The 24,608-nt window shown below is 38.3% G+C and overlaps 1 protein-coding gene across 1 annotated transcript in view; it reads right to left on the bottom strand.

Moving 5' to 3' along the window:
- LOC309404168 (nesprin-1-like) overlaps positions 1-24,608 on the bottom strand; it is a gene marked incomplete at both ends in the record, with an annotated part of 124,338 nt that overhangs the window by 19,407 nt on the left and 80,323 nt on the right. The window contains 16 exons of the mRNA XM_081998553.1: positions 698-853; positions 4,272-4,427; positions 6,950-7,126; positions 8,135-8,284; positions 9,575-9,757; positions 10,159-10,291; positions 11,323-11,519; positions 14,258-14,389; positions 14,835-15,008; positions 15,365-15,565; positions 17,383-17,502; positions 19,183-19,284; positions 20,850-21,059; positions 22,861-23,016; positions 23,179-23,310; positions 24,153-24,303. Of these exons, the coding sequence (XP_081854679.1) occupies positions 698-853; positions 4,272-4,427; positions 6,950-7,126; positions 8,135-8,284; positions 9,575-9,757; positions 10,159-10,291; positions 11,323-11,519; positions 14,258-14,389; positions 14,835-15,008; positions 15,365-15,565; positions 17,383-17,502; positions 19,183-19,284; positions 20,850-21,059; positions 22,861-23,016; positions 23,179-23,310; positions 24,153-24,303 (2,530 nt within the window). The remainder of the gene's footprint in view (positions 1-697; positions 854-4,271; positions 4,428-6,949; positions 7,127-8,134; positions 8,285-9,574; positions 9,758-10,158; positions 10,292-11,322; positions 11,520-14,257; positions 14,390-14,834; positions 15,009-15,364; positions 15,566-17,382; positions 17,503-19,182; positions 19,285-20,849; positions 21,060-22,860; positions 23,017-23,178; positions 23,311-24,152; positions 24,304-24,608) is intronic.

Below are 24,608 nucleotides of genomic sequence, written 5' to 3'. Positions count from 1 at the left end.
GCATTCAGGGTGTTTGTTTTTTTGTTTAAATTATTTCCTTCCTTTTGATCGCAGATACTACTTGTTCTACATGCCTAATCTTAAACCTATTGGAGAGCAAAGATTTTGCACAACAATCAACTGGGGTTACACAGGATACAGCATAAAGGTCTGCTTGATTTTTATAAAGCTAGGATGGCAGGGACCGAGAAGGTATCAAGTCCATTCTAGTTTGTTCCAAAGCAGGATTGAGAGAAACTGCTTAAGACTATGAAACACATATCACTAAGGAAGGGAAGTCAGCCTATGAAAGCCAGCAGGGAGGCTACCACTAACACACTGCATTCCTCCTGAGAAGGCAGACTGATGTTGTCAAGCTTTGGGTGATGACAATTAATGCTGATCTTTTCCTTATTCTGCAAGACCTGTGTGCTTGAAAACATAGTTCCTTACAGATCATTTGGTAACTTTCCACTAAATATCAGGAAGCACTTAAAAAGCTTCAATTACAAGAATTAGAAGCAACCTTGAAATAGGAAATATTATACGCATTTTATGTGGAGTGTACACACAAACTTGGGGAAGGATGGAAACGGGGACAAATCAGAACCTTTCCCCCTACAATACAGAAGAAATCCACTAGTTGCAAACTGCTAATGGTCCCTCTCCCCATGCCCTATTCCTGGAGCTATAATTTGCCCCTTGATGATTCTTTTACCATGTGGTCCAAATTGGCCCAGGACTGGTTAATTCCTTGCAGTGTATTCATAACAGCAGAAGAGACGTCTTCCTTCTTGTTCTGTATCAAAGACAGACCACTCTGTTCTACATTTTCTACTTCTTTTTCCTTTGTTCGTATTGCTTCTTCTAATTCCTGAAAAGTAAGAGAAGATACCTGAGTATTTTCATTTGTTTAATTGGATAGATAATGCTTTGAGATAGAAAAGATGCCCATAAGCTGCTTAGTTTAAAAATTAGGAAAGTCATCCTTGCACACTTTGGTTTTTTATTCTCAAGAGAATCACAACTCATCAGAAATTTTATGTAATATTTTATGTTCCCTTTAAAGCATAGTTGTTTGTCTTTAATTTAAATAGAAGCATGTCCTCTACATTAAACTTCTGTGTAGTCTTTCGCTCTCATGTAACAGTCCAAAACTCATTAAAAATAGGATAACATTTTGAATAAATGGGAAAATTGTTGTGTGTCTAAGTTTGAGAGGGTTTTTTAATTAGTCCAAAGCTGGCTCAAGCCTCTGGAAAAAAAATGAAATTTGCCACCCAAGGAAAAGGACAAAATGACTTCCTAGGGAAAGATGTCGATTTGCCATGCCTCCCCACATGAAGCAGAGTCTTTATTCCTTTGCCAGGTCCCAGCAAAGCCCCTTACCCAAGGACAGAGAGCCTTCCCCTAGATGGCAAGTTCATTGGAGTCCAGCCAATGACAACAGGCAACAGACTGCAGGAATTTTCCTTATTGTCTCCTCAAGGATGCATGCTGCTGGGAAGCATTTAAGAGCTCGACAGCATTTTGCTCTGCTCAGCGTTCCCACACACTAACCCAAGAAAATGGGAAGAAAATGAACAGCTGGCATGAAAACAAGTGAAGAAAACGGGGCTAAGTACATAAGCACTGAGGCCATGACAACTTGTAAGTCAGGCAAGTGCTGTGTTGGTGATTTAAGATGACCCTAGATCGGTCATGGAAATGCTGATTCAAACTTTGCCGGTTTTATCACGTTTTATCAATAAGTGAAGCGCAGAAGCTCTGGTATGTGACATTCGCTAGTCATAAAGCCTGTGATCTTCCTCATGCCTCAACAGCATGAGAATGAAGTCACAAAATGAAGGAGAGAGAACAAGAAGACTTAGTGAGCAACTATGAGTCATACAGCACACTCCCATAACTTCATTCCTAGCTGGGAAACTACCTCTATGATTTCAGTATATTACAGTAAAATAGTCAGCATGATATGGAGAGTAGACTGTGAGGTAAGAGCAACCTTGGGATGCCTCTACATTAGTACACCTTGTGATGTCAACTTATATTTTAATTTTCTGCAAGCCTTTCCTTACTGAGAGAGATGGATCATCAGGGAAAGAAAACAACACAACAAAACTCTGGGCAAACTGAAAACCCATGTCTTTCAATAAACTGCTCTCCCTAAGAATCAAAAAACCACCACCGTCAAGTGAACCATTGCCGTAACAGACTTGACATTTTAGATAGTGGGGAGAGTATGTGGAACCAGATTCTGCCCAGTCTTGCAAACACTTGCTATTAACAGAATTTATCCCTGCACACATACAACACACTTTTGTCTATATACATACATGTGAGAGCATTTTTGCTGTACTGTTTATTCTTAGCCTTTTCTTCTGTATTATTTCACATTTCTTCAAACTTCTAGCTATGACCTTGTTCCAGACTACAGCCTTGGAGTAATACATCTTTTTTTTTTTTTTTACCAGCTGACACAAGAGCACTAAGTTGCACATAGTAAATTTGACTTTCCAAAAAATAGATTTTAACATTAAAAAAGGCATTTAAGTTTGCACAAGGTTGCTCCAAAATTCAAAATGTGAAACAGGCAAAAGTTTCAAAGAGCAAATATTTCTGGTTCTCTATGAAAAGGTGTTTCTTGTTCATCATTTTAAACTTGTAACTGAATTAAAGACTCATTACTCTTTCTGATCTCTGATGGGAAAAAACGGTTGTCTTCACTTACTAATATGACACTAGGCAGCAAGTAACATCAGTTAATAAATAAACTGCAGCTTTTGTACTAGTTGAACTGGAGACCTGGGAGTGTCTGATACAGTTATTTCTTAAACAATTTGTTTCTCTGCTGATCAAAGTCTTGCCATTCATAACTGACTCCCCAAGTGTATTTGCTAACTTCCCTGACCAAAAGGAACCATAAAGGTGATAAATCAGATTCAGCTTTGAACTCCAGCCAAGTACAGCCTGCTAATTATGCCAGGCTGTGCTAAATTACCCTTGCGTCAGTCATATGGTCTTATTGTGCTGAAACCATAAAGATACCTCAATTGAAATTAAGCACTGCAACCAGTTTGAAGACTTAAGTGAAGAACTTTGGAGGAAAAAAACCAAAGACTTTTAACATAACAGGTCTAAACAACTATTTGCCTTTACAGAATCAAAGATGGGTTTAATACACTGGTGAATATAGATTAAATCCTCTTATTTAATTTGAATAGATTTCCAGTTATTCCATCCCATTCATTAAGTGCATGCAGGAAAGACAGCCACCAAGATAAATAGGTGTCCTTACTCCTTTTTAAGGGGATAAGAACACCAAGATTTTGGGCATGCAGTTGTCATGACAGACTTTAATCACACATCTGATCTGGTGTGAAATTTATTATTTAGTGTCTGGTAGAACAAAATACTTTTGAGCAAAAATTATCTGATGTCTGATACCATGTAGATGTCTTGTTTATAAATTCAGAAAAATCTATTCTGCTTATACACCTATAAGCTTGAACTATAAGCTTGAATAAGCAAGCTTCTAACTGCTTAAATATCTGCTATTCTGAGTAAGATGTTCAGAGTCAACTGTGATACCCTATTCACTGCAATGTATGAACTTTGTATGAAAAACTGAGGTGGTTCTGAACTTATATGCATTATGTATAGCTGAGCTCTGCCTCATCCTGTCTTTGCCCATCATAATCATGATTCTCCTTCAGTCTTCTGAGAGCAAAAGAGTCCAGCACGCTTTCCTTCTCTGGATAGTTGAATACTTGAAAAAAAAAAATTTTGATTTCTAACACATTTTGAAAAAAAGCATAAAACCTCCTTGGATTCTAGCATTTTTCTTTGAATAGTCAGGTGGAATATATAAGGTGGAAAAAGAATAGGAAAAAAGGGGGGATGAAGCAATGGTAGTGGTAAGGCAGAAAAAAACATTTCCGAATAGTCAAGCACGGTGTTCATGATATCAAGTTCCGTAAGACTGGCTTAACAGGAATGGGAACATATTCCTTTGATGGCCTTTCTAGTTCATTATGCCTGGCATGCTTGGGAATGCCCATACTTTAATACACAATGCAAAAAGAATGATGACTTTTGTTGCTTTTAAACATTTGGGACACTACTGCTCCTTCCTCCTTTCTTATTGCTTTCACTTTAGGAATGAAATCTCTCCCTCACTGACTTAAACAGGAGTTTTGTCACTGAATTCACTGATATGAAGATTTCACATGGTCTTATCAATGTTGTTTCTAACTGTTGGAAAGAGAATATTGTTATTTATAAGGGGACACTACCTGACAGTCTTTCAAAGCATTCTGTACTGAAGCCTGGTCTCCAATTTTCTGTTGCTGTTTCAGCTTCTTCTCTTGGGTTTCAAACCACATTTTTAGGCACTGCACATTGTTTTCATATTCTGCCCAGGATTCCTGCAGACCTTCCAACAGCTGGATCTGCAAAGAAATACAAGTACATACTTTCTCATACAATCACCTTTATTCAATTAAATACATCAGTAAAGACCAATGCTGACCAGTGCCTTCTCAGAATTCAATTTCAGAATTTAAAAACAGCATATGCATTCAAATTGAAATGTATCTGCTATTTGTAAAAGAGTTCATAATAAATATTATATAAAGATAACAAAATATTGCGACACACTGAAAGATGCTAACACTTTAGCAGAACATTTTTATGAAGTGGAATTCTTTTCAGAGATCAAGGACCTCAAGACTTCCCAAATAAGCATACAAACATACATTCTACATTTCTTGCTTATAACTGTGTAAAGTAGATGAAGATTTATATTACCTTCTTTGTCAATTGACTGCTTTAAAGTTACTTAGATTTTTCTGATTGTTCTAGGTGTTACTCGATGGCAAATGAGATAGCACTTCAAAAAAACACAACAAAACAAAAAAGAAACCAACAACAAAGCAGAATTTGAAAACAGCAGCACTGCCATAAAAAGCATTCACATTACTTAAGACAAACTCCACTTTAGGGAATAAGCCATTTTAATTAGCTGTAATCTTAATTAGAACTGCTTGAGGATGCAATAGTCAACAGTGGTCTTGGCCACAGTGATGGTGAGACAGTTGTGAGTGAAGTAAGGAAAGCAAGTGGCAGACTAAAGATCCTTAGAATAGCAGACTTAGGTTTGTTCAGGTAAGCATGACTCCATGGGAAGCTGTACTGAAGGACAAAGGAGTCCAGGAACCTGGTTGATCTTCAAGGACAATTTCTTCCAGTCACAAAAGTGACAAATCCACAGAAAATGGATTACAAAGAATGGGCCTAAAAGCATGGCCTGGCCATGAAGGGCTGATATTAGGAAAGCAAAATCTTGGCTGGAACTAACTAGTGAGGGGCAGAAGCCCTTCTTGTTACTCTTAAGTACATCAGCAACCGATGGGAAACCACAGAATAGTCTGAGGTACACAGTGTCGTCTTTGCTCCAATCTTACTGTCAAGGTCACCTCCCATGGCTCTCAGGTCTTCATGCCAATTAACAAATTTGACATACAAAGGTACTAGCCATGGCAGAGGAGGAAAGAATTTGCTGCTACTTAAGTAAGCTGGACATATAAAAGTCCACATAACCAGACAGGATGTATTCAAGGGTGTCAATCTCATTTCAAGGCTGTTGTCTATCACCTTTAAAAGGTCATGATGGTTGGAGGAAGTTGCTGGTGACTGGAAAAAAGCTATACCACAAATCCTACCAGAAGCCATTTCCACATGCATGAGGAATGAGGAGGAGGAACAAGCATGGTCTTACCAAGGGCAAATTGTGCCTGACCTAACTGATTGCCTCTGCTATGGTGATATGACTGAACCTGTGGACAAGTGGAGAGTAGTAGATGTTGTTTACCTCGGCTTTAGCAAGACTTTTGATATGGTATCCCATAGTACCCTTCTAGCGACACTGAGGAGGCACGGGGTGGATGGGAGGTCTACAAATGAATGAACCGACTGGAGTCATCAGCTTAAAGGTTAGTGGTAAACATTTGTCTAGCTGGCAGTCACTTACAAGGTGCATCTTCAGAGTCAGCTGATATTGTTTAATACCTTTATCAATAAACTGAACATGATGTACTGTGCTTTCAGCAGATTCACAGACGACACTGATTTGGGAGATGTAGTTGATATGCTGGAGAGTACGGCTGCCATTCAGAGAAACCTCAACAAGATGGAGGAGTAGTCTCCTAAGTCCTCAAGAAATTCAGCAAAGACAAATGTAAAGTCCTTCACCTGGGACAAAATAAACTCATGCAACAATATAGGCTAGCAGCAGGCTGGATAGAAGAAAAGGACCAAGGGGCTACAGTGGGCAATAACTTGAACATAATAAATCAGCAGTGTGCATTTGTGCTGATGAAGGCCACTGCATCATGGGTTAGATTATTGAGAGTGCACCCAGCAGATCAAAAGAAGTGTCAAGAGTCCTTCTCCTTGACACTTGTGACCCATTTTGGGCCCTCCAGTGCAAGGAAGAGACCGACAAACTGTTGAATTGCCACTAAGGTTGTTAGGGGGCTGGAGCACACGACATACAAGGAGAGGTTGTTTTCATTCAGCCTGGGGAAGAGGCAGCAAAGGAAGCATCTCATTGTGCTGCCCACTCCTTATGGAGAGTTATGGGGAAGATGAAGGCAGACTATTGTTGGAGATGCACAGTAAAAGGAGGAGAGATAACAGTCACAAATTGCAACAAAGGAAATTCTGATTGGGAAAAAGGCACAAACTGTCCCTCATAGGAGTGGTTAAGCACAGGAATGGGGAGTCCAGAGAGTTGTGGATTCTGTCCTTGGAGATTTTCAAAACTCAGCTAAGCAAGTCCTTGTGCAATCTGATCCAACTCCTCTGGCAGAAGGTTGGACTAGATGATCTGCAGAGGCTTCCAACTATTATTATCTTATAGTTCTATGTATTTTGAAAGTTTGCTACAGAGCAGCTAGGTTTTTTTCTTTACCTTTTCTGTTATCAGGCCTTGCAGGATTTGCCAACGTCTGTTCATTGCTCCGAGCTGTTCTGCAAAATCAGTTTTGTCGCTACGTTTACTTTCAACATCTTGGCTGCTAATTTGTAGCACTGATTGGTTCACAAAGTCTACTGTCAATTGTTTGCAATTTAAATCTATCTTGAAACCCTAGTAGAAAGGAAGGGAATAAAAAACCCAAGATGTAAGTACCATAATTTCTTATCTTCCTGCAAAAGAGAGGAAAAATGTTCACAAATTACAACTTTATCATAATTTACCTAGAAGTTTTTTTAGCAGTTGGACAGCAGTTAAAAACATTGTTACTTGTGCCTAAATATTGAAAAATAAACCAGCAATACACTGCCTTTGGAATAAACTATCTGCCTTCCCCCTACACCCGCAAAAACAAACAAACAAAATCAGTAAAATTATTGATATTGGTCTCAAGGATCAGATTTAAGAAAAACTGAGCATATTTTTTTTTTTCACTTTACTTAGTCTTGACATTTCCAATACAAAACCAGATAAGATGGAAAATATTCTTAGATACAAAGAAGAATAATAGCCAAGAAGTAAAGTGATTTTTCAGGAGACTGGTGAAACAAATCTGACATTGAGAAGAAAGTCACTGTGTGCAGATTTATTACAAGAGCGCTACTGATGTAGTTAAAGAAGTGAAATTGTGTTATATCTATACTCCTCAATAATTATCTCAAGATATAATATCTTTCATTTTTGCTTCAGATACTGATCAAAATTATCTTGATCTGTAAACCACTGGCCACCTTCCATTCAAGAACAAGCTACACTTTGAGGAGAAGGTGGTAGTATGCAGATACTTCATAAAAAAACAATATACATAATTTGCAAAGTGCTTTGTCATTTTGGGTGAAAGACAGATCTAATAAGGTTTAATTATGTGCATATTACTTTGAATTTACCCGGAAATTAAGGTAAGCATCCTAAAAATTATATTCCTGCCATAATTAAACAGCAGAGTAAAAGTAATTTTGGCTTCTTTTCCACAGTATCAAATAATACCCAATTCTAAATTGGTACAATTTTAACCAGTCCACACTATTTTTTTGTTCTTTAAATCACTTATACTTTACATTTTGTATACATATTTAATGGGGACAATACAAAAGGGAAGTCAATAGCATTTCCTCTCAGTACCTTGTACTTCTGGACGTAATCCTGAATGACTTCCTGTCCTACTACATTTTTTATGTTCTCTTCATCCTGTTGAATGACATTTTCCATCAGGGAAATCCAGCTCATAACTTCAGTGATAGCATGGCGAGAAGGAATTTTGTCCATCTGGAGCTGTAGAGATAACAGACTTAAAATGTGTGTTGTGAAGAAAATGGATAAGAATTCCTTGCTTTGCATTACCATAGTATATTTCCTTTACCTGCTCTTATCATCATCTTATTCTACATCCCTAAAATATCATTGAAGTTTATTAAAAAAACCCAAAGAAGTAAAAAGAAATAAAAATAAGGGTTTTAATGGGAGATACATTGTATAAATGCATGCATCCTAATAAGAAAATACTATCTTTATTTTTGTTTATATATACAAAATATTATAATTAAAGAAACTGAACAAATCCAAAGATTCCATTTCTGAATTCCAAAAGGTTCTTCATTCTCATTCCATAATTCTGAGTTGGGCTTACGTAGAAGATCAACTTTAAGCTATGCTTTTCCTGTCCTTGTAAATGGGTAATGAATAGACCCATGGAAAATAATTTTATACAACTCTTCTGTGGTGGTGATTTTTAAATGGGCTGATTTTGAATAGTACCTGTTTTTTTCTAAAAGATTCACTTTCAACGTTTGATACATTAGTGCTTGCTTACATTTAGTTGCTCAGAAACATGTTCTATGACATTTTTAGGTAGACATATATTTTGCATTACAAGACAGTTCAGAAAACTACTGAGTGACATTATTTTGTTTAATATATAGACTCAAGTAACATTTGTTACCCTTCCTCTCTTCCCCTAAATCACAATGATATTACTAACTCTGAAAGCATTCCAAATTATTAACTGAAGCAACCATTCAAACTGTTAACCTCCTAGCAACTAAATGCTAAGCCAACTTTTAGACCATTACAATTCTTTAACTTCAGTATTATAACATTAAAGAAACAAAACTACACAACCAAAACCTTCCTGCTCCTACATACACTAGCAGGGACCTCGCACAATGTTTTTAGATTTATTTTGTCTTGCATAGACTTGAACCCAGTTTATTCAATTTGAACAAAATCACCATACAAATCTGACAGGGCACAGGGATGTGAACTCTCTTTTTCCAAAAAGCATACCAACATGTTGAAAAAACCCTCATCTGTTCTTTGGTTAAAATTTAACAAATGTAACTGTGAAAGTTTGACATAACACTAGTTGATGTTAGACAGTATGGATAGACAGGATTTGGACATGAGTGTAAGTTTTTCCACATTAAAACAGGAATAATGTTGTTCTTATCTTGCCTCACATGATTGATAAATTGAGGAAGGGAGCAACTGTGTCTCAAAGGCAGTGCCACCTACATGTGGTCTGAATTTTCTAGAATATCAAAGGACATCACTGGCTTTCCTTACCTGGTGCAATTTCTCTTGTACTGCTGGGATTTGTGTAAGCAGCTCTGTCCACTGACTGTCAATGTGGGACAATCCTGCACGCAATGCTGCTGTATCCACCTTCTTCAGCCTGAGGAGCTGGTTCCCAGTACTCAGGACAGAAGATTTCTGTGATGATTTAGCATCTACTTCTTTTGAAAACTCCTGTAAGCAGAATCATTTTTGTGGAAATAAGCAACTATTTGTTTACTGTACTTAAAGCTTTACCTCAGAAAGCTAAGAATATCCTCCATTGCCTTTAAAAATATGTACTTTCTATTAGTGTTTACCAGCTATACTTCAGATCAAGTGAGAACAAAAATTGTTTTCAGTCATAAAACCATTTTCTGTTTTCAGAATCATCAGGTTTCACAATCATTGCATATAGCAAAAGGCTGCTGAATGTGCAAACATGCCAGTTTTTTGAAGGACAGCTCACTTATAGAAGCAGATTTTTTTTTCATACTTACTACTTCAAGTATGAGAAACAGTACAACCATATGATTGCTCAACTATTTATTTGTAATTGGAGAGAAAAAGGTGTCCTAGGTCCATGAATGTCTTACCAAAAAGGAGTTCAGGTGGTCTCGGACTGTTTCCAGTTCCTGAGGAACTGTCAAAGACTGCTGGCTCCAAAACTCAAGTCGCTCCTTGGCAGATTGTAACCAATGTGTCAGTTCACTTGATTCACTCTGATATCTGTAAAGACATTTAAAGAAAACGAGAACAGTCATTGCCGCTTTTTGCCTCCAACTGAGCAGTCTCTCCTCCACGTATTAAAGGAAGATACTGTATGCCAGATTTAAAATGAAAATATTTTCTTTGCTTTACTAAATTTCAGAAAAACATGATTTATTTTTAAGGACAGGCATGGTATCAGGAAGCTCTTATTTTAGCCATTATACCCACAATTCTTGACAGTGCCTCTTAGGAAACTGTTTGTTCCTTAGGAAAAATTAAGTTTAATGAAGGGCTAGTAACCAGGCTATCAATCTGTTTGGGCAAGCTGCAACAGCACCCCACCCCACACACATAAACACATTTTTGCTTTCAATTAGAAGACTATCTTCCAAAAGTTTTACCACAAGATATCTCAGAGGAGAAATTTAATGTTTTTTTTCAGAAACTATATCCACACCATTTCCTATGCCAAGCAACTAATGAGATGTCAGAACGAGGGTGTCGCCACATAACCTTTATACATACAATTCCTTTACATATCTCTGTTGAAAGGCTAGTGAGCCAACAAGCCAGGGATATTATGAATGATAGACAAAGCTTGTATATCACTTAGAGAATTCATTTCAAAAGCAGCATATGAACATTACTAAAAGCAGCTAAAAGCTCCCTTCCATACATGCAATGACACAGACCCATGAGAACCCAGCAGCAGCAATGCCCCTACCAGAACATGCTGAGGCTACTCATGCTACTTAGCAAAGCACACACCATTTCTCATCAACCTGTATGGACATGGGGCTTCTAAATTAGTCATCTAAATAAGATATCTTCTGACTTCCTCCCGCTAGCTGTTATCTTGTACATATTTTATTGCAAATGAGAGAGCATGATAGCACTTGTGTGGAACAGAAGTAGGATATTGTAGAGTAGTCAAACTATCACATACATCTCACATTATTTTCTTTAAAATGTCAAATCTGGGTTCAGAATCACTTTGACCTGAGCAGTGCAGGTGAAGAAGTTATACTGTCCCATTACATCAGCAGTACCTTGTCCAGTGCTTCAATATTGTCTCCAGCCTGTGAAGCTCCTTGGTAACTTTGCTGGTGTTACTTAACCAGTGTTCTCCTAGTTGGTTGAGCTGACTTTCGAGATCTGAGCAGCTAACAGAAAAAAGAAGCCTCTTCCCATCATCTAGCACTTGGTATAATTTAGGCTGGTACTCAGTCAGGCTAGATCTCAGATGCTGTAATGACAGAGGAGACAGTTAGATAGCTCTGCGGGTTTTCGCTACCACACATAATTTAGTTTCTTTTATTGCATTTTGTAGCATATCTAATTTCACCATGGCACATCACATTTTTTCCCCTCTGCTCCAGCTTTAAAACTATGAGAACCATCAAGCAAGTTAATCTGCTCAAAATCTTAATCTATTGACACCTCCTTATGATGAACTCTTTCTTGGTGTAGATATTTTACACTTGAACAATTTCAAAAGAATCTTTATCTGAGAATCTGAGAGAAATTGATTAAAACATCAGAACTTAATCTACCATCTGCTGAAAACTCTACTGCAATGAAAGTTAAAGGTGTCCAATATAGAGTTGTTAACAGTGGCCACACTTCAGCCCTTTCAATGCTAACTTCAGCTCTCTGGTCATCTAACTCCTCTTCTACTGATCTACGGTCCTGCTATCCATGGCTACAAAAGAGAAGATCATCCTCTCCATCCAAATCCCTGAACACAGAAGCCAATTGTTATGGCAAAAGAATGCAGAAAAGGTACTGAAAAAGGAAAGGCTGTTAATACTCTTACCAGTCTCTGGTCCAGGTTGAATTCAGGGTATCATTTAAATGGTGATTTGTCAATGGGTAAATGGTAAAATGGGTAAAAGTATACCTGCCAAATTCTGCTATCATTACACAAATAGTACGGATTTTCAAAATATCTGTGTATTTGGCTAAGCTTGAGCACAAAATGTACATGCATTCCCATTTTTCAGTTATGCTGAAACTAATCTGAAGATAAAGTGTACAAGACTACCAGTCTCGTGGTGAGTCCATAAACTTTCTATCACTCTTATTTTCTCTTTCACATAGAGCTCTAATAACTTAAGAGAATTTTTGTATTTATATACGTGCGTGTCTCTGTGTGTACTTACATATAACATATATAAACAAACAAATGTATAACTCCTAGAAAGTAGCATAAAAAATTCCAAGATAGCCATAAATTAATTATGGATTTTTAACCTAAACTTGGTCACAGGGAGAGAAAAAAATGTATTTAAAATTATGCTATAGCAAAGTCCAAGAATCTGGATTTGAATAACCTGATTTATGTAAGTGATAAAAGAAACCAAAGATGAAAACTAATTTAGGGTCAGGACCAGCACAAACAATGCCTAACATTAAACAAAACCAAAATAAACCCCACACACAATAGATTGCTTAAGTTCTCCTCATACCATTGCAAAAGCAGAAAGCTGTCTAGTAAAAGAACAAGATACATGACAAAACCAGAGTAGACAAGAAGTCAATCTGCAAGAAAAATTTGGCAGACATTTTTCTATAAAACAAAACAAGAAAACAAACAAAAAAAACCCCCCAACCAAAGTGTCTGGTGTATAACGAGACAAAGACAAAACACTAGGCCAGAATTCTTGTTTTGAGAACAGACAGAAAAAACAGGATGTGGTAGAAAACCTATATTTAAACTACCAATTCTTGTTGCATTTGAGAAGGAGGAAGGAAACTCTGGAAACCGCAGATTGTTCGCCTCACCTTGCTCTCTGGAAAGATCATGGAGCACATTCCCTTGAAATCCATTTTCAAGGGCAAAAAAGACCAAAAGGTAATCAGGAACATTCAGCTTGGATTCACTAAATTGACAGCCTTTTATGACAAAATTACTGTCTCTGTGGATGAGGCTGACTGCCGTATGGCCTTTGACACAGTCTCCCACAAGACCCTCCTCTGGAAGCGGAGAGCATGCAGGCTGAATAAATGGACTCTTACATGGGTTGAAAAATAGCTGCATTACCAGTCTCAAACACTAGAGATCAAAGGCTCGACATCTGGCTGGCAGACTGTAATGGGCAGAGTAGTCCAGGGGTTGTTGATATTTGAGCCCAAACATCTTCAACATCTTCATTAATGGCACAGATGATGATAGAGAGTGGTCCCTCAGTAAATTTGTGAATGACACTAACATAGTGAGAGTGGTTGACGCAACAAATGGCAGACTTTGTCCAGAGACACTTCGATATACTTGAGGTTGGAGGCAGCAGAAACCTTAGGAGGCTCAACAAGAAGTGGAAATTCTGTGCCTTGGGCAGAATAACCCTGTTTCTCAGTACAGACTAGGATGGGAATGGCTAGTGTATTTAACCTGGCATCTTCCATACCCAAGACATCATGAATAAAGCAAGCCACAGCACTGGCCTACATTAGGATTGTGAACAACGAACTTAACTTACTTTATTATCCCCGTCTACATGGTACTGATGAGGCCACGTCTAGTGCAACTGATTTGGCCTTGCCCCCACCTCCCACCAAGTTCAAGAATTAAATAGTCAGGGTCTGGCATAGAGCTACATGTCCTTTAAAAAGAGGCTGAGGGAGATGTGCTTGTTTTAGATTGGCAAACGGGAAGCTAAGGGCCAGTCTAAAAAAGGCCTACAATTTGGAGTAGAATTAAAGAGATTATAGAGGCAAATGCTCCTCAGCAGTGCCACACAGTGTAATAAGGACAGTGGTGACAAGCTGAAAGTTGAAGGCTTACATTTGGCATTATAGAAAACCATTTCAGTAAGAGACAGTGCAGCACTACAATTGGTCCCCAGCTTGGCTATGGGTTCTCCAATGCTGTGGCTGATCCAGCCCACGGCAACTGTCCTGCTTCAAGTGGGAGGCTGGACTAGATGACCTTCAGAGGTCCCTTTCATGCAACTTTTCCATAAAGAATGTCTAAAAAGCACTAACCTGAAAAAGTGTAATCCGGTCTGTAAGTCTGTCTTCCGTCTCTTCCACCAAACCAACAGTGGGGATGCTACCTTCAACAGACTCCAGCTGTCTGGTAAGTTCCTGGTAATCTTCATCCAGACGCATCCAGGTCTACAAGCACAAATTATCCATGTATACAGTGAATATTGATGTGGGTATCTAGAATTTTTATTAGTTCCTTTCTCAGTCTGAAATCCTGTATCTGCATAGTTGTGAATGTACAAAAATAACAGTACAGATGTCTTATTATAGGTTCACCGGACACCATCTCTGTGTCAAGCTCAGCTTTTAGTTAGAACACGTGGATAAAGCTGTCACGTTCTTCTTGTCAGCTAAAATGAAGCAGCTCTTTTAAATGTAGAGGAACACAACTTATGTCACCTAAAGGTCACAACAGTTAATTAGCAAAGATTACGTGTAGTCTATCAGTGCCTTGTGTCTATGACAAAAGGGTCTGATGTCCATCAATTCTGTCCAAGCAGAGGAAATCAACATTACAGAATATTCTTGTGGTTGATCACAACGGCAGTACAGAAAAGGCCACAGAAATTCTCACCTCTAGAATGTATTCCAGCTCCACACCTCGTTTATGAGCCAGCTTTAATACAGCTGAAGCTTGTATCATTAGCTCTGAATGTGACTGAGTTTCCTTCAGGAGGGCAAAGCTACTCATCTTTCTAAAGAGTGTTTCCGTCAGGATCATGTGAGATTCCAACCCCTGAAAATATTCCTGCAAAATTTGGGTGTGAGGGAGAAGTTAAAGAGAGAATAGAAAAGAGAAAGTGCAATAGTTACTCAGTTCATTACCACTAAAACAACATTTTAAGACAATAGCAGTACAATCAAGTAGCTGTAGACATAGAATTAGGTAAACTTTTCATTCCACCAACATTTCACAAAGCATTTTAAAGTTATTCAGACAGAACAGTTCACTGATGCCAATTTAAAATACAGTAAGTTTTAATGTATCTTGATTTAATACTGGACCACCATTCTGAAAACCTCCTGAACCTTTAGGAACACAAGGTTAGCAATTTTCTGTGTACAAGCTTACAGTCAGTCCTGAAATATGTCACAGTTTCGTACCTTATGTTTGTCAAGTAGTGACCGAACCTCTTCCTTAGAAGCAACAATCATTTTCTGGTCACCAGCCATCTTTTCTTGGCCTGTTTCTAGCAGGTCAGCCAGGTCCTGCAAAGCCCGTTCATACTGCCTCTTAAGAGCCAGATTCTGATTCAGGTCGCTCCGCCTGGATCCAATGATCATCATCAGCTCATCATACATATCCTTGGGGGCAAAGAGTAGCAATGGTGATTCTTATTTCACACCTTATGCATGTCTTCCTATAAGCAACCTTACTGTCCCTGTATTCCTCTGTGAATACTAGCAGAACAACATCTATTCCCAGCTCAGAACAACTGTGCAAATATACTGACTTAATTGATATATTAACAATTCACCATTTAAAGAGAAAAAAATAAGCAAGACCTGCAACTCTTTCACATGCATGCATTCGGGAACGTGTTAACAGAATCCCAATGGATTGCTTTAAGTAGCAAAAGAATAGGGTGACTGGCCTTAAGTCATCAAACACCAGACTACTGTGTGGCTACTGCGCACTGCACATGCTGTTTATATTTTGCTTCTTATAATGCAGTGAGTTGGATGGACTCTATCATGGCTACAGACTATAGGCAACTCAAAGCCAGATTTGCCTCCTTCTCCTGCCCCAGCAGCTTATTGGTAGCAAGTAAGATACATACAACCCATAGTAAAAAGCAAATCAGGTGCAAAATTGCAGTATATTCTATAATAGAACAGTAAAGTGTAGAAAAGCTGCAGTGTGTATTTCACAGTGTGCCCACACTGCCAAATTACAAAACAAGCCAAAAGGAAGAATCTCATCAGTTCCCGTGTGCTATTATTTGTCTTGTATACCTCAACCATAAAAGCGAGAACAACCTAGAGATGCTTTTCTTCACCTGAATAGGATTATTTTCTTGTTTTGGTTTTGAGAATTGTATTCTCAGAACATATGACTGACTGTGAGGGTAAGCCCATACTTTTGATCAAGACAAGACATCCAAAACTAATAAACCAAAAGACCATCCAGTGCTACAGCAAAGTACCCACCGTCAGACTGCAGCTGGCTCTCCTAGATTTAAAGAGACAATTGTGAGAAGCACAACTGTCAAAAAAGCAAAAGGAAGGATTTCCTAAAAACTGCAGTCAAGGGGAGAGGGATATCTACGCATAATCTGACAGCAAAAAAAATGCAGGAGGCTCTAAGACCAAAAGGATGAAGAACTGGGCAAAAGACACATTTGCACAAACTCCTTGTCATTCATTTTTAATTGAGATCACTGTTTTATTGGCTTAATAAGTTTATGGTCCAGTTTCAGCTGTTTTCTTTGCTTCCAATTTATTTTTATATCATTATAAAGGGTAAAATTCAGTCATAAACCTTCTTCTTGATCTTTCCTTAAGTGCTTCCCTGCCTCAGCACTAAACTGCTCACAAAGGAGTTTCAACAACCCTTATAAATGTTCTGGATCAATTGCCCACATGTATCTACTTCAGAGATCCTTAAGTTGAGTCCTACTACTTAGGTGTGTTCAAAGCTAAGTCCAACTGAAAGTATGAACAAACATGAGAGATGTTCTAGTAAAAGCAGAGTATCTCCAGTTTCAGGTCACACCTAGCTATCTATCCCCCCTCACCCTCTTCTTTTTTTTTTTTAATGACAAATGTGAGAGAGAACTAAACCCCAAATCATGAGACACTGGTGAGAACAGGTCTCAGCCTTCAGCAGATATGTATGTTTACGTGCTTAACTTTATCTATTTGAACAGGGACTCAACAAGAGCTGAGAAAAACATGGTTTCGTGCATTCTTATGATTAATTCTACTAATAATAGAGATGTTACAAAATTTGAAAATGCAAAAGTAGAAAAACTAGGTGAATCAGGGAGAAAATAATCTTTTATACGCACTGAAATGCTTTTAAATACATTTTCCTGAACGGCTTTATGAACAGTAAAAAGGAGCACACTAATACCTTTGATATCACGAAACAGCTCTAGGATGGAACTTAAGAACCGTACCTGGATCTTAGACAGGTCTTGCACAGAAGGCTGGTCAATTTGTAGTTTGTCTACGTGCTTTTTTAATTCATTGATTCCAGTATCTAGTTCCTTCAAACCTTCTTCTGCCTGCAGTATGACCTGTATTTGAAAATTACATCATTTAATTTGGAGGTTTAGTAACAGTACTGCAGCTGCCATACAGTAATATTCTTTTCTGTTTTCTGCCTGAAGTATTAATCCTTCAGTCTGCTGAAATTTTAAAGCATACTATAAAGAAAAAGTATGAATTCAAAGTTGGGAGTGCCCAGCTTGTTTCTTAAAGTTAAAGAAAATATAGCAGTATTATTTTTTTAATAATAAATGTTTTAGTATCATACACTTTTTTATACAAAACTTTGCTGTGAGGTTCCACACTTTTAATTGTATAGTACAGGCACAAAAGGACTATTAGTTGTTCTAACACCTTCTTTTAAAGCACTCTTTTTATTAACACTCATTTCTGTCATATCTGAGCACCAAGCAAACAACCATCACAGCAAAATACACACATGATAGCAAAGAGCTGTGCACAGTTCCCTTGCAGGACTACGATGGGGCCAAACTTACTGTCAAGGAAATGGGCTTGTACCTCCCCTTTTGTACTTGGAAAATGACAACTGAAAGCACACAGGTTGCTATTTGCAAGTGTATGCAGATAATAATATGACCTTTTTCAATGGAATCTACAAGAAACAAGGTCTTTCAACCTAGGTGTCTCTGCTGAATTAATGAATGCAAGCTACAACAAAGTTAAAAGCATAAGGTAGACTCCTTTGTTAAGGCCCTTTCTTGGAAACTGCATAGCCAAATGCTTAAACTATGTATTTGAGTAGACCTCCTGACTCCTAGTAATGTGAAGCATGAATAATACAGTCACTAAACTTACCCCCTCATGCAGCTAAGGTACCTGGCTGATTAAGTGCCTTATTTTTACTTTCCAAATCATGTCTTCAACAAACAGCAATGCTTTTAAATTTGCATGTTTTATCAGCCAAGGTAGACATTCAGAAAAAAAAAAAATCAATTCAGTTGTTTTTGTTACCATGTCATTTTCCTATTTGGTAGTTAAAATAATCATATAGGAGTTAAATTTTTACTGATCTTCCTCATCATGGAAGATAGGAAGGGACACAGACTGCTTGCTCTCTTACTTATACATGAATTAAAATTCCTCCAAAATTTGATTATCAGATATATAAAGGCCAGTATTTCTGTTTAGCTGAAGGATAAGTCTCTTCCTCTCAGTCACTTGCTGGAACCAGACAACAGTAGCTCTTGGGTAACAAGAAACATCTGTAGAAAATAGGCCTTAACATACTTCATTCACTTTTCTCGTTGGCAAAACAGAAACAAGGAAACAGGATGTATTTTGGTTTATTATTCATGAATTATTCATCAATTCATCAATCCCTTGATAAAGAAAAAACTACTGCCTTAAATTTAGCTAAATTTTAGATTTTTTTTGGTTCATTGAAGTTTTCTTTCTTTCAAATAGTGCCCAGTATGTGCATAACTAGGTCACCTGGAGAGATAAGACAGACACTTTGTGTTTGCATCTTTTTTTTAGATTTATAAACATGTGTTGAAACTTTTTTTTTTAATATATATATAGTTTATAAACACTCTTGGAAGTATTATTTTCACACACTTTATGTGAGCACATACATTCTCCCATAAAAAGCAACTGTTCTCTAGAATCCAGTTATACCTTCGAAAGAAACATTATCTCTTCCCTGCCTGCCTGCCCCCCTCCCCCAAGTAATAGACACTTGGTAATACCTGCATTTGTTCTGTTTCTGGTCTCTCAGCTGCCTCTGCCAGTTTCTGTAGAACTAAATACTTGTTATCAGCCACTGATGTAAACAGGAGCTTCAGATCGTTCTACAGGAGACAACAACAACAAATTATAGCCAATCACAGCATAAACCAACTGAAAAATATTTTATGTTCTGTTTAAAGCATTTCAATGTTACAATGTCAGCTCTAAGGCATAAAAACTATTCAACATTGGAAGCACCATAATTATCCAATGCAAAACACGCAACATTGCTGAAAATCCATAACTGGATATATATGAGTGAAAAGCTAAACCAACTCTTATTCAAAACGTAACCTGTGAACACAATTCTGCATTTGCCTTCCAAATAGATAATTATTTAGCAAGGGTCAGTTAGCTTCATTTAACAAGACTATGTTATTCTTGTGCAGTTTATTCAATCACATATGCTCATAAACAAGCTAGGTTTTACTTTTTGAGGCAAGCTTTTTTCATTACAAACTTGAGCAAATATTAAAAAAGTAAACAAGGCTTCAACACATTACAGAACTATTTATCACAACTTTTAGACTACCTTATCAGACTAGACACATACATATTACTTAACAATTTTGCCAAGCTATAGTCAATTTATTTTTTTTCATGCACTCATAACAACAAAACTCCTAACATCGGTAAAACAGAAAATAATCAGCACATTTCTCTAAGACTTTTAGCCCTGTATCTAAGTGTGTTTTTAATTTTTTTAATGCAGTAATTCTTTTAAATATTAAATATCTCTGGTATAACAATAAGGCACAGGATTCTAATCAGCTTGTCCCCTTTCTTCAGCAAAGGAAGGCCTTTTATTGAAAATTGTTGAAATTCCTTTTTTTTTCCTATATACTGCAGAAAAAAGTTATGGAGTTTGGAACAAAATCCTGTAGTAACAACTTATGAAATGATGATCCTAACCTAAAAACACCAGCAATCTATTCTCCATTTTGGTGGAATTTCTGTTTTCTTCAGTAAAACTAAAACATACTGGAGACTTCATATGATAACAATATGGAGACTTTATATGATAAGAATAAGAGAGAAGTAGGGACCAAGTAACATCTGAAAGCATTTCTGAACTCCATCCCAAAAGATTTTTAAATGCAAACAGTTCTCCACTTCTCTTCATTTTTTCTGCTTTGTTTAATACAGACAGCTTGAGATACAAGCTCTTATAGAATACCGGGATGGCTTAAAGGTGATCAGAAAGGTAGGAATCAGTATTATGTTTTCTATTTTATCACAGATAATAACAACAATGTACTCTATCATATATGAAATAATAAAAATGCATAGAGGGCAACTTTAAATTGCTTTTTCTTCTTTGAGAACAGTAGTCAACAACTTCCATTTATTGCAATGCCAGCAGGGTGAGAAAGTGTGGGGTGAATGATCACTTCTACAATAACTGCATGAGCTGCAGAAGGCTTCTAGCAGAGAGTTTAAATTTTGGATCATGATTTGGGTACCAAGTTTTGCATAGCCTAAGAAGTTTGATTTTCAGTAAAAACCTGTAAAACCTTGTTCTCTTGATTTGGTACCAAAAATTCTCATTGCTTCGAGAATCACATCCTTTAAACCCCCATTTGACAGGTACCTGTACCCTGTTAGTTCCTTCAGATGGGCATCATACCTTGAAAGTCACTATTTGCTGGAGCCTTCCTTTCATCTGATGGCATCTCTGGTTTACTACTGACTCCAGCAAAGTCAGTCTTCTCAGGAAACAATCCAAAGTGTCTTCTATAATATCCCTATTAACACCACTCTCAGGAAATATCTGAGCAAATAAATTCTTGTTCTTATCCATTTCTTCTGTTATCTCTTTGATTTCTTTAGCAAGAAACTGATTTTGTAGAAAACAAAACAAAGTGACAATTAGACATTCTACAAAGCACACAAATGTATTGCCATAAACATTGCCAATTTTGCAGTGATGCAGTGACTTTTTTTAGGGTGTTAATATACACACACAAGACAAAGTTATGCAGCTACAGTATTTCTGGTAATAAAAAACCCCAGACTGCTCTGAGGAAAACAAATGCTGAAACAAAACGAACCTGGCTGAATAAGGGCTTCGTGAAGCAGAAATCCATATAGCTGCTGAAAAAGTCTTTTTCCCTCCCTCTCCCCTCCTCCCTATTTCATGTTGAAGAATTTTTAGTGTTTCCATATCCCACAGCATTCCTCTCTTTTTTTCACATAATTTCAATTTCAACACTGTGGTGTTTGCTAATACTTAGCAAAGAAGTTAAACAGAAGAAAGACTCTATGTTTAATTCTCTTCTGACCAGGCAAAATTTGGGTCAAGTGCTGATTTCTGCATCATTCTTGCACTGGGTTTACGTGGCAAAGTTTTGGTAGCAGGGGGGGCTACAGGGGTGGCATCTCTGAGAAGCTGCTAGGAGCTTCCCCTATGTCCAATAGAGCCAGTGCCAGCCGGCTCCAAGATGGACCCACTGCTGGCCAAGGCAGAGTCCATCAGTGACAGTGGCAGCGCCTCTGGGGTAACGGAGTTAAGAAGGGGAAAAAAAACCTGCAGAACTCCAGCTGAAGAGAGGAGTGAGAATATGTGAAAGAAAAAACTCTGCAGACACGAAGGTCAGTGCAGAAGAAGGGGCAGGAGGGGCTCCAGGCGCTGGAGCTGAGATTCCCCTGCAGCCCCTGGGGAAGACCCTGGTGAGGCCGACTGTGCCCCTGCAGCCTGTGGAGCTCCATGCTGGAGCAGATCTCCACCTGCAGCCCAGGGAGGACCCCACGCTGGAGCAGGTGGATGCCTGAAGGAGAGTGTGACCCTGTGGGAAGCCTGTGCTGGAGCAGGCTCCTGGCAGGACCTGTGGACCCGTGGAGGGAGGAGCCCAGGCTGAGGCAGGTTTGCTGGCAGGACTTGTGACCCCGTGGGGGACCCACGCTGGAGCAGCCTGTTCCTGAAGGACGGCACCCGTGGGGAGACCCAGGCTGGAGCAGTTCATGAAGAACTGCAGCCTGTGGGAAGGGCTCATGTTGGAGAAGTTCGTGGAGGACTGTCTCCCGTGGGAGGGACCCCATGCTGGAACCGGGGCAGAGTGTGAGGAGTCCTGTCCCTGAGGAAGAAGGAGCAGCAGAGACAGTGTCTGATGAACTGGCCACAACCCCCATTCCCCTTACCCCTGCATCACTGAGTGGGAGGAGACAGACAATTCATGAGCAAAGTTGAGCCCAGGGAGAAGGGAGGGGCAGGGGGAAGGTATTTTAAGATTTAGTTTTTATTTCTCATTACCCTTCTCTGATTTGATTGGTAATAAAATTAAACTGATTTCCCTAAGTCAAGTCTGTTCTTCCCGTGACAGTAATTGCTGAGTTATCTCCCATCCTTATCTCGATCCATGGGACTTTTGTTATATTTTCTCTCCCCTGTCCAGCTGAGGAGGGGGAGCAATAGAGCGGCTTTGGTGGGTTACCTGGAATCCAGCCAGGGTCAACCCACCACAACTCTCTACACAGTGAATGAAGTTACATCTAAACAGTAGCAAAATACTACAATTACATAGAGATTATGACAGCAACGTATCACTTATCTAGGATTCTAATATTTTCTTTCTAAACGCTACATAAAATGTAGGCCCTTACTGACAATTTAAAGAAAGTTCTATTCATGGATTCCTCACCTCTTGCTTGCAGAGGTATGCTTCTGTTTCTTCCTCTGGCAACAGAGCTGCAGCAACAAAGACCTGTTCTTCCACACCATCTAGCCACAAGGAGGTGGCTATGACACCATCGTACAGCTTCTGTTCAAGATGCAGGCTCTCCACCACCTGTCCAGCCTGGGCAAAAGGAACCAGAGGAGTCAAGAGCAGAAGTACAAGATACTTGTTCTAACATCTAATATTTGGGAAAGGGCTGGATTTTCAGGTGGGAGCTAGAGGAGTTTTCATTATAAATGTGGCTCTGCTGGAAGATAGATACAAAGACAATTGAAATATTACCTCAGATGACACATTTTCAAAGGCCTGGTTCAATTCAACCAATACTGGTGACACTGAGGATTTATCCTCTTCCTGTCCTTCCTCCTTATACAAAGGCATTCCAGATAACAGTCTGTTTGGTCTGCTATAAAGCTGCTGAGAGAGAAGTACTAATTAGAGTGCTTCTACCACACATACAAGGCACAAAATTCAGCTACACATATTCTACTGCTGACTGAGGATATCACCAAATAACGCTCACGGCCCTCCCATGGCTGTTCTGTCATAAATTATCTTGAAAAAAAGATTGCTCAACAGGAAGTTCACTAGAAGTGCAGAATAAATACTTGTGGCCAGAATGAGCAATGACTTGTTTTTACCAAAAAAATAATTAATTACTGTGAAATGAATATAAGGTATTTAGAACTTTGGAAACTGATTTGAATGCAGTATTTTATAAAGAATAGTGGGCCTGGGTCTATTAAAAATAAAATGGAGGATGTATATTAATATAGATCTTGGACTGTTCCCAATTTAGTTATTAATCTCTGCTTCTTTCAGTAAAAATTCTGTGGCTGAAATCACTTGCTGCTTTGTCACATGCTCGCTAAGACCAAGAATTGAATGTAAACAATAAATTCAAACAGAAAACACCAGTTTTTCCTCTAAGTTGTCACCAGAGCACTGGTTAATTTCAGGCAGATGATTTGTGACAGAATTATCCTGGGTTAGATAAGTAGATCAAAATTTTGTCTGAGCCCTTTCTTCCTTTCTAGTTCATTCACCTGAATGGTAGTGCAATTCAAACCACTTTGAACAAGAGCAGGGCTACTGCCAAATATTTAATAGTTTTTAAAGGTATCACAAAAATAAATTGTTCCATATTCATTGCATTAACTGTATCACCTTAATGCTTCTGCTATGCACATACTGTACCTCATGTTGTGACAACTGCTTTCATAGAGAAAATGCAAAGAGAAATTAAAAATAGCTACCAGCTGTTCTTGTTCCAAAGCTTTCTGGAGTAGTTTCTGCTTGGTATTGAAGTCCTGGTTCAGACTTTCCCATTTCGTCTTCATCTGTTCTTCAGATGATGGCTTCTCACCTTCCAAGCCTAATTCCTCAGAGAGTGTATCAGGCTTCTCACTGAATGGCAAAATGCATAAACAATTAACAAATACAGAAGTTATAGCAGCATAAGGTGTTTATCTCCTCTTCCAATTAGGAAATTCTACATTTAAATTGCTACATTTTAGCGCTTTTACTTGGTTTTTTTCCAGATATTAAGACAAAGGCTGGTTTGTAACTGCAAGAAATTCTTGGCTGATGGTATAGAACATACTTTCTAAGAAACTGTTTAACCTTGCAAGTACCCATACTAAGTGAGAACCCCCAAACCAGACTGAATACATATAACATTGAAATGTAACCTTTAAAGAAGCTTTATTTCA

The sequence above is a fragment of the Phaethon aethereus genome, assembly GCF_964289735.1.
Source record: "Phaethon aethereus genome assembly, chromosome: 3".
Lineage (NCBI taxonomy): Eukaryota > Metazoa > Chordata > Aves > Phaethontiformes > Phaethontidae > Phaethon > Phaethon aethereus.
The sequence above is the reverse complement of the archived record's forward strand: the minus strand, read 5'-3'. Positions and strand labels throughout refer to the sequence as shown.